General features: G+C 31.3%; 2 protein-coding genes across 4 annotated transcripts in view; both read left to right on the top strand.

Annotated features, from left to right (window-relative positions):
• LOC111382242 (G-type lectin S-receptor-like serine/threonine-protein kinase At1g11300) overlaps positions 1-2,981 on the top strand; it is a 15,587-nt gene extending 12,606 nt beyond the window's left edge. The window contains exons 8-9 of the mRNA XM_023006154.1: positions 2,796-2,848; positions 2,933-2,981. Of these exons, the coding sequence (XP_022861922.1) occupies positions 2,796-2,848; positions 2,933-2,981 (102 nt within the window). The remainder of the gene's footprint in view (positions 1-2,795; positions 2,849-2,932) is intronic.
• Positions 2,982-6,285: 3,304 nt separating this feature from the next.
• The window catches only part of LOC111382241 (G-type lectin S-receptor-like serine/threonine-protein kinase At1g11300), a 4,419-nt gene continuing 751 nt past the window's right edge, over positions 6,286-9,953 (top strand). Inside the window, exons 1-7 of one of the 3 annotated variants that reach the window (XM_023006151.1) lie at positions 6,286-7,545; positions 7,667-7,774; positions 7,848-8,038; positions 8,117-8,327; positions 8,462-8,696; positions 8,820-8,970; positions 9,631-9,845. In XM_023006151.1, coding sequence (XP_022861919.1) covers positions 6,603-7,545; positions 7,667-7,774; positions 7,848-8,038; positions 8,117-8,327; positions 8,462-8,696; positions 8,820-8,970; positions 9,631-9,669 — 1,878 coding nt within the window. In that variant the 5' untranslated portion in view covers positions 6,286-6,602 and the 3' untranslated portion in view covers positions 9,670-9,845. Of the gene's footprint in view, positions 7,546-7,666; positions 7,775-7,847; positions 8,039-8,116; positions 8,328-8,461; positions 8,697-8,819; positions 8,971-9,630; positions 9,846-9,953 lie in introns of those variants that run through there. The other 2 variants (XM_023006150.1, XM_023006149.1) reach the window with 2 other exon arrangements.

Below are 9,953 nucleotides of genomic sequence, written 5' to 3' on the forward strand. Positions count from 1 at the left end.
AACTAGTCAAGGAAATATTCTATTCATACCTATGGTCAAAAGAAGGTGAATGATAAAACTACAAATAATAAATGTTGCTAAATTGGTCGGTGGTAGCTACATAATATTTTCAAGAAAAACTACAATAATCTAAGGAGTTTTATTTATTTATTATTTATTATTATTTTATTTTTTTTGGATTGAAAGTATAGTAGTACTTTAAAAAAGATCTATCATCTTTGATTTCGTCAAATTCTATTCAATTAATCCTAGTCCAATAAAGTTGTGAATTTTACTTTGACGTGCCCTATCAACCAGACCCATAAGAGCCATGACTAGTTACCCAACAAAGTGAGGCAAATAATATTTTAATTATTTCAGATTATGCTTGTATAGTTGAGACTGAAAATCATAGTTTGCACTTATAAATTGAATGTATTAGTCTAACTGAAGTGCAAAGAAAATATATACTTTTATTTTCTAGTTACAATCACTTTAATACGACGATCGAATATATTTTACTTAATTTGTAACTTCGAATTTTTTACTTCAATCAATATCGACTCATTGAGCAATTGTCAAATAAACAGTGATACAGAAGACAATTAGATTTAACATACGTCATCATTATAATCATAAGTACATTAATCAGTGCATTATGGAGAAAATGCTTGCTTTATTATTGAATTTGGACATTTTGATATGGAAAGGAGTAATGCTGGGCCCGGCGGCTAAAGATTATAACGTGGGCCATACAATTTGGGTTTTTTCTTGGAAGCCAGCAGTATAGGACTTCACGTATATCCACGATATATAAAAAGTATGAATTGGGGAGAAATTTTTTATGACCAATTTTACCCTTATATATTTAACTATAGGTCCAATATACTTTCATTTAATTTTATATCTTCAATTTTCATTTTACCATTACATTTTTATAATTATGGTCAATAATATTCTTAAAATAAAATCTTTTCAATTAAATACAATTAGTGTTAAAATTAATATTATCTATTTCTTAAAATTAATTCAATTAATATTCAATAAAAACTATTATTACTAATTATCAAATAATTAATAAAAACTTATATAAAAATAAAATAAAAATTACAACAATACTACATATGAAATTAACATGAAATGGCATAGACTAAGTCAATTAATATTAATATATAAAATTTATAAAAATAATAAATTTTATATACAATTATTAACATAATATTACATATTAAAAGAATATTGCAATCCAAAATTGAAATAAAACACGATAGCTAAAAAAATCTCGTTAACTAACATTCACTTTATAAGTATTATATGAAAAGTCACTTTTCAATAAACCATCAACTCAATCACCATTAATTTACAGTAATTTTATAAATTATGAGGCAAAAAGTCATTTTTAATAACCCAAATGTGAATATGTGATAAATATTCAATTTCGCATTTTACTTTTACATAACTTTATATTTATAGTGAACATACACTTAACATTCAATTATTTTCTCTAAATAATGTAATTAATAATTATTATTTCTTTCAAAAATTGAGTCAAATAATTTCCATAAACACAGTTATCACTAATTATTAGTATACAATTAAGAATACACAATTAATAAAAACATTATTATATAACATTAAAAGAAATTATAATAATACTACATATATTAATTTACTTGAAATGGCATATTTTATTAAGTCGATTAATATTAATATATAGAATTATAACATAATATTAACTCTTGTGCTTGATCCATAGTCTTGATTTTTTATTGTTGATTTTGATTGTGGATTTTAGGTCTTCTTATTCAATGAATATATCCATAAGTATTTCATGTCATCATGAAATATAATTCTAAAGGAATTAAGTATCTACACATATAATTTGGCCTACACTTTATTTAGATGCCCAAAGGCCATTACTTAATTCTGTGTTAGATCACTTTAATTTTTAGTTTAGATTTAATATAGTCATTATATACAATTAATTACATACGTCGGTCCACATGAAAAATTAAATAATTTCCCAACATGTGGCTTGTGATTTAGCTTAAACTTTGTTAAAGATTCAGAAAAATAGTACTACAACTTGCACCATTCGAATTTCTGTACAGAAACTCTACCAATTTTCATCGAGAATGATCTAATTCTATAGGATACACAAAACTGAATAGTGGAGAATTTGTCTGTTCTCGGTAATCAGAAATGATTCGTCAAAGCAAGAATGAAGTTGTATTGGCTTGATCATGATCAGGAGAAAGAGTCTGAATTCTCTTCTATGCATCATTTTTAGGCTTTACAGTTGCCTTTTAAGATTTTGCACATCAAAAGACAACATTACAGCAAATCTAGTTATCTGAAACTATAGTGTCGAAGGGTCAGAACTTCAAATTGGGATTTTGAGTCATGTTAATGACTTCATGAAAGAAGTGTGTTTCTCAAAACACTTTAAACTGAGTGTTATTTTTGACATTTGCCACTAGAGGCCATTGGACTGTGGACGGTTGATTTGACAATCCCCAATTGGCCTTCTTAACTCGGCAAGAGTTGTGCTTCTTTGGGTTACATTTGGACCATTGATATAGATGGACGGTGAGATTATTTTGGTCCAATTAAATCTCATTTAACTCTCGATTTTTGGGGGATGGTTCATTTGTGTCTTCCAGAATACTCTTCTTTTTCTCTCTAGCCTTTGTCCGACTTTGCTTCTTCTCTTCTATGATTTTAGTTTGAAAATACTCAAACCAATCTGTGTTTTAAAGATTAACCTTGTAAAAGGCCCTTGCTACAGCAACAATTGTGGTCTATTTGTGTCTCAGTTGGATTTTTCAATCGTGAATATGAGATTTAGGGTCAAGACAAAAGGGTTATTGTATGGTTTTGGAGATCGTTACGATCAATGATAAAAATCGACTGTGTTTCTAAGTGGTTGATGTACATTTTGCTCTCTTGGAAGGTTATCTTGCACTAGTGGAACAGGTTCAGTTCCTAAACCCCCAGATTAGGCCATTTACGACTAAACTAGGTCAACAAACTTAGGTTAATTTGATTAAGTTGGATTTGGACTGAAAATTAAAAATAAGAAAATCAAATTTTTGGATTTGAGCTAAATTAACTAGTTAGCAATTTTATTTAGAAAAAATAAAATAATTTGGCTTATTTAAAATAAATGAATAATAAAAAATTAGGAAAAATTCAGTTCTTCGATTCTTGATCTAGAACTGAGAATTGAACCGAACCCATCGATTCTCGATTTAGATACTCTTTTGAGTATTTAACTTAAAAAGATGCTCGGTTCCGGTCGATTCGATTAGAGAGTTTTGTTCAACCCTACGAATTTTCAAGGGTGTATCCTTAGTGCTTGGTGGGGACCATCCATAAGAAAAACTCTTGTTTGAATCGCGAAGGGATTCTTTTCCCTTTTTTCTTCTCTCATGAAGCCCTTGTTCGATGAAAATTAAATTTCAAATTTTAATATAAATCTAATTCAACAATTAATTTTAATAACAAATTTTATGAGATCGACAACTTTCAATCATATATTTCATCAACTTTTAATAAAATATACTAAAATCTAATTTTACTCCCTATTAAATAGGGACGAATTTTTAGTTCTTTTTTTTTCCTCCATGGTTAGTTTTGTGTTTTCTAAAGATAATTACTAATTTAATACCCTTATTTTATTGTTGAAATTGTTACGCCTCATCCAACAAAGCTCCGGAATGATTATGTGGCAATCACTTTTTTGAAGGATGTAAGATAAATCAATGCAAAAAACTATAATGTAAAAGAGTGATATGTTTTATCTCTTTAAACCAATATTTCTATGGAATAATTAACTCACAATCTTGTAAAAAAAGAAAAGAAAAGAAAAGAAAAGAAAGACTATTAAACGAAAAGTGACAGAAATTTAAAAATTTGACAAATATTCAAAATAATGATAAAATACTCAAATTGACAAAAAAAACTACAAAAAAAGAAGAAGATAAAAATGTCAAAATCAATTTGTGGGCTTCTTTGGACTTTGATGTCTTGGACGTAATTCATACGCGAATTTTAATTCTGATTAGTTTAATACTCTTATTTTTTGGGCAGTAGGTCTAAGTTCCCCTAAAATTATTGGTTAGTTTGGTTTTTGTGTCCAGCCAGTCGCGTGTTCGACCTAATTTCCTAAGAGATGAAAAAGATGGAAGTTAGGATATCTCCAATGGATGTAACAAAACACCAAATTTCATCAAAATTTGGTGCAAAAGCTCTTCGATGTGACCCCAAAGTTTGCACCATTTTGGTGCGAAATGGTGCAAAGTCATAGTTGCCAATTTTTCCATTTGTCAAAGTAATTGATGGAGGGTGTTTGTGTCACTTGTGTTATATATTTTTTAATACAATAACTTTCATTATTTTTATTATTATTATTTTTTGCATTTAAATAAATTTTAAATGTAAAAAATAATAATCAATGAATTAATTAAAATAAGAATACAAAAAAAATTTAAAATATACAAACACGATTATTTAAAGTTAACATGAAATATATTACAACAATGAAATAGACAAATCAAAGATAAAGAGACTCATATTGCAATAATATTTCAATTTCAAAATATCATAATATCCAAATTCGAAATGCACTGCACTATTTTTTAATGGTATGATTTAATATTTTCATTGATGTAGTATTTCTACTAATTGTACTAGGTTTTTTTATATTTATTAATGAATTTAATATCCTCGTTAATTTAACCTAATTAGTTATTTAGTAATTTATGTTTTTGTAAAATGAATAAATAAATTTTTTTAAAAAATAAATAAATTATATAGAATAAAAAAAGAGAAGAAAATAATTAAATATTGTTCATTTGGTGTAAATCTTGGTATAATGGTCGGAAATATTTTTAATTTGATGTAAGATTTAGTATAAAATTTGGTATAAAATGACGTAAATTTTGATGCAGAATTGAAAATGACTTTACATTTATGAAGTTACCAACTCCTGATTTGAATTATGACAATGTGAACTTGACATTTGAATCGCCAACAAATGGCCAGGAAATCCTTAAAGTTTTAATAGATATGGTCAATCAGAAACTCTATAGTATTTTACATACACGCGGATTGTCTTGAAGCACCTTGCAGCTGTCTACAGAGAACATCTATTTGTTTGTTATTTCTTAGGTACATTTTGAAGCAATATTCGAGCATTTGCACAGTCCCAATTTACCAAAAAGTTTAGTCTTTTAATATAAAAAGTTCTGTTCTATAAATATATTACACTGCCTCATTTCACAATTTCGAAGAAAAAGGTGGGCCCCGCTGATTTTTTTATAGGTAAAAGCATCTATTTTTCTTCAACTTTTTGTAATCTCTTTAGCAAACGTAAAAGTTAAAGTCTTTACTGTCTATTAAATTTTAATAATTTCTTGGAACCTCGATTTTGCGAAGAAGGTGATTCGAACCTATTATTTTTCTTAAACATATTGATCACTTTACCATTATGACACTTATTAATTTTTAACTCATAATGTAATAAAATAATATATGTCCAATTTTACTGGTTTAATGCAGTAGAAACATTTTAACTGATACTTTGTCCCTCTTCTTGATTTTCTTTTTTTTTTTCCTTTTTTTCCCTCTATTCAATTGATTTGCGAGTTTGGTTAATTAATGATGGATGAACTTGTAGAAAAATTGACCTTAATGTTATAAAAAAATCTTTCAACAAAACTTATTTAATTAATAAAATGTTTTACTTTTTGTTCACAAAAAATTGATTGTGAAAAAGTGGAATCACACAAACACATAATTATAATTTCAATTTTGTTAATATAATAATACTTGTTTAATTAACTTTAATTGTAAATTGAATATTGACATTTTGTTAATATATATTGCCTATTTAATTGAAAAATAAATTAGAAGATTTTGCAGATTATAGGACGATTTTTTGATTCAAAATAAAAGTTCGTACCTAGTTCTAGTTTTAGTGATGTATCTAGCTCTAATCCGCACGATTTTTTGAATATTATTTAATTAAATATTAATAAAAATCCTGCTATCACGGACATTGATTGTCCATAGTAAACTTTCAACGCTAGCAATCAAAATGCAACTTGTCCCAACTCGGGGACCGACCAAAATCCAGGGTGTCTAGGTAACAACACATCGATCCTTGAATCTGGAAAAAAAAAATGAAGTTGAAATCGAGGGCTGAGGTCAGCCCCCTGTTTTTGGGTCAATCCTCGAGGTGGGCTATGTAGCACGGCTGATTTAGGAAATGTCGATTAATATTGTGTCAATCAAGACCCAGAGTCCTATGGCTTAGATGCTATGACTTTTTTCATTTAGTTTCTGCTCCACCACGCCCACCCCAGAAGAAGACGTAAGTACGAAAAGGAAAATAGAAGAAATGAAAAGACTTGTCTAAATCTGCAGGCTGGTTCGTTCTTCTTTGATGGCTTGTGGCTCATTATTTAGCTCAAACTTGCACCCTTTGAATTTCCGTACGGAAACACTGCCAATTTTCGTCGAGAATGATCTAATTCTACTAGACCCACAAAACTGAATAGTGGAGAATTTGTCTGTTCTTGGTAATCAGAAATCGATTCATCAGAGCAAGAGGCTTGATCATGATCACGGGTAAGAGTCTGAATTCTCTTGTTCTATGCATCCTTGTTGTCCTTTACTGTTGCCCTTCAAGATTTTGCACATCAAGGGACAACATTACAGCAAATCTAGTTATTAAAGACCCTGAAACTATAGTGTCGAAGGGTAAGCACTTCAAATTGGGATTTTTCAGTCCTTTTAATAACTCCAGGCGTTATTTAGGTATTTGGTATAACCAAAATGTTTCTGAACCTTCTGTGGTGTGGATAGCAAATAGGGATAAAGCTTTGAACGATTCTTCTGGTACTGTGAAGATATATAAAGATGGGAATATTGTGGTTATGTATAGGGACAAGGAAATTCTTTGGTCGTCAAATGTTAAAAATACTAAGATGAATACGACTGCCCAGCTATTGGATTCTGGAAATCTTGTTTTGATAGAATCTTCTAGTGGACGTAAATTATGGGAAAGTTTTAAGCAACCTTCGGGGTCATTCTTGACAGCAATGAAAATAAGTCGTAGTATTACCGTAGTTGAGAAGGCTACTACTTCTTGTGGTAATGGCACATGTGGACCGTTTGGGATCTGCAACTCACAAAACTCGCCTATTTGTACCTGTTTGAGAGGGTTTTATCCGCAGGACGATGGGGAATGGAAAGCAGAGAACTGGACAAGTGGATGCGTGAGGAGGATAGATTTGCAGTGTGAAACAAACAATGGCTCCAATAGTGGGAGCAAAGAAGATAGGTTTTTGAAGCTAGAAACGATGAAAGTTCCAGATTATGGAGATCGGCAGCCCGGTCAGGAATCTGAATGTGAAGGTCTATGCATGAAGAATTGTTCCTGCATAGCCTATGCTCATGACACTGGTATTGGCTGTCTGTTCTGGACTGGAAGCTTAATTAACATTCAAAAAGACTCTGCAGGCTCAGATCTTTTCATTCGACTGGCAAATTCGGAATTTGGTAATTGTTGCATAAATTTTGTGCTCTTCTTGTTGTCCCTATGAGGTTATTGTTTGTTATTTTACAGCTAAGAACAACTAAGTTTTTCTTCTTCAATATGATGGTTGTTCTTTTGTTGCAGGTCATAAGAAAGACTTTAAGTTAGTCCTAATAATTATGGTTATCGTTGGTTTGATTTCCATATCCATTATCATATTCTTTTCCTGGAAATTCATGACTAAACCAAGAGGTAATGTTTAGAAATTTCACTCAACAAGGCATATATATGCAGCTAGCACTTAATAACTTTTCTTCTGAATCAGGCAACACGATGATATCAGAACATGGGGATGTACGCCCATCTGATTCAGTTGATGTTTCTCGTGAAGATGATATACGCAATGCTAGCATCGAAGAGTTACCATTATTTAAATTTGAGATGCTTGCAAATGCGACGGACAATTTCCACGATGCTAACAAGCTTGGAAAGGGCGGTTTTGGTCCAGTTTACAGGGTTATTTTTCTTCCTTATCCATCTCAAGTATCACGGTTCATGGAATTTAGAATTGCTGAAATTGTTGCTTCTATTTAGGGACAATTGGCAAATGGTAGAGAAATTGCAATCAAGAGGCTATCAAAAGTATCTACACAAGGGATGAAAGAATTTATGAATGAAGTGACGTTGATTTCCAAACTCAAACACCGGAACCTCGTTAGACTGCTGGGATGCAGTGTTGAGAGGGGAGAGAAGATGCTAGTCTATGAATACATGCCTAATAAAAGCTTGGATGCACATCTATTTGGTCAGTGCAAGATTCATCCCTTCTGAAATTTTAAAATTAATACGATTACAACACAGCCTACACAGATTTTTGTTGAAATGGGGTTCAGAATTTATAGATAATGCATTCTTTTCCTCTGGGTGTTTTCTTTGTAGATCCATCACAAGATATCTTAGATTGGAGACTACGTTTCAGCATTATTGAAGGTATTGGCCGAGGCCTTCTTTATCTTCACAGAGATTCTAGATTGCGGATAGTTCATAGAGATCTGAAGCCAAGTAACATATTGCTGGATAATGATTGGAACCCAAAGATTTCAGACTTTGGCATGGCAAGAATTTTTGGAGGCAACCAAGATCATGCCAGCACTGTAAGAGTGGTAGGAACATAGTAAGTATATATTGCCTTTGGTCGATTTGAGTTGCTAGTAATCATTTATTTCTGCCATGAGTTTTCCTTTAGCTTTGAATGATTAATGCAATAACTTGAAAATTAATTTTGATATTTTTTCAGTGGATATATGGCCCCTGAATATGCAATGGAAGGAAGATTTTCAGAAAAATCTGATGTCTTCAGCTTTGGAGTTTTGATGCTAGAGATCATTAGTGGAAGAAAGAACACGAGCTTCTATAAGCATGAGAGCTCTTTGAGCCTTCTGGGATACGTAAGTTAAATATATCTCTTCATATTTTGACTGAAAAAGGTCAACTTAAATTTCCCCAATTTGTATTTGGGACACAAGATTTTTTTCGTTTGAATTGTCACTCTGCTTTTACCTTTTCATTTTTTTATTGTTTTTTTAAGATAGTTACTTCTTGTTAGTCGAAAGGGTGGCCAGAGCTCCCGTACTAGCCTTATATGAAGCATATATTGTGATTAGGCTCAACTCGACAGATGAAAAAGAACTGTTATGCTCAAGCGGCGCCTGACAGACGATAAATTTGCTCCAAATCTGATTATCTGAACTTAAAAAAAGCCTCCTATTTTCTTGCCTATAATATCCAATAGGCGTAAATGTGGGCATATGTCGCTGGAATTTTTTGTTTTCCACTTAACCTGATCAGCTTCAGGTGAATTTGATTTGGTAAATGGGTTTTGAAAGTTTGGGATCGCGTTCATGTACATTCTAGAATTTCAGTTTTGTTTTTGGGCTGGGAAAGTGCACTTGAATACCTATCAACTGACTTTATTCCAGGCTGAGCATCATGCAATTCAATCTCCTGGTGCTTTAAAGATTCTGAATTTGATATTCCAGCGTTTTGGTATCTATGAAATTAGATGATGTAAAGAATCTTGGAAGTTTCACGGTCTTTTTCTTTTGCAGACAAGACTTTGGAACAAGTTATTATGCGGCTTATGCTGATCTTCAACGAAATTCCAAGTGTGAAGCTTACGATTTTCAGACTAATTTTTAAATCTTTGTGCATTCCCTAACTATATTAACTCAAATGTATATCTCATGTGAATAACCACTGCTTTTAGTACTGTTCTTTGTGGATTACTTGTGTCCGCAGTAAAAGCAATATCTTTTTGGTTGGTCGATGTTGCATAACAACCTTTTTAATCTTCCAGTTCTTCCCACCCCACCAAGCAAAACTAACAGTCACACACACACACACACACTCTCCCCCTCCCCCCCCCCCCCAA

Source organism: Olea europaea, unplaced genomic scaffold (assembly GCF_002742605.1).
Source record: "Olea europaea var. sylvestris unplaced genomic scaffold, O_europaea_v1 scaffold2452, whole genome shotgun sequence".
Taxonomy (NCBI): Eukaryota; Viridiplantae; Streptophyta; class Magnoliopsida; order Lamiales; family Oleaceae; genus Olea; species Olea europaea.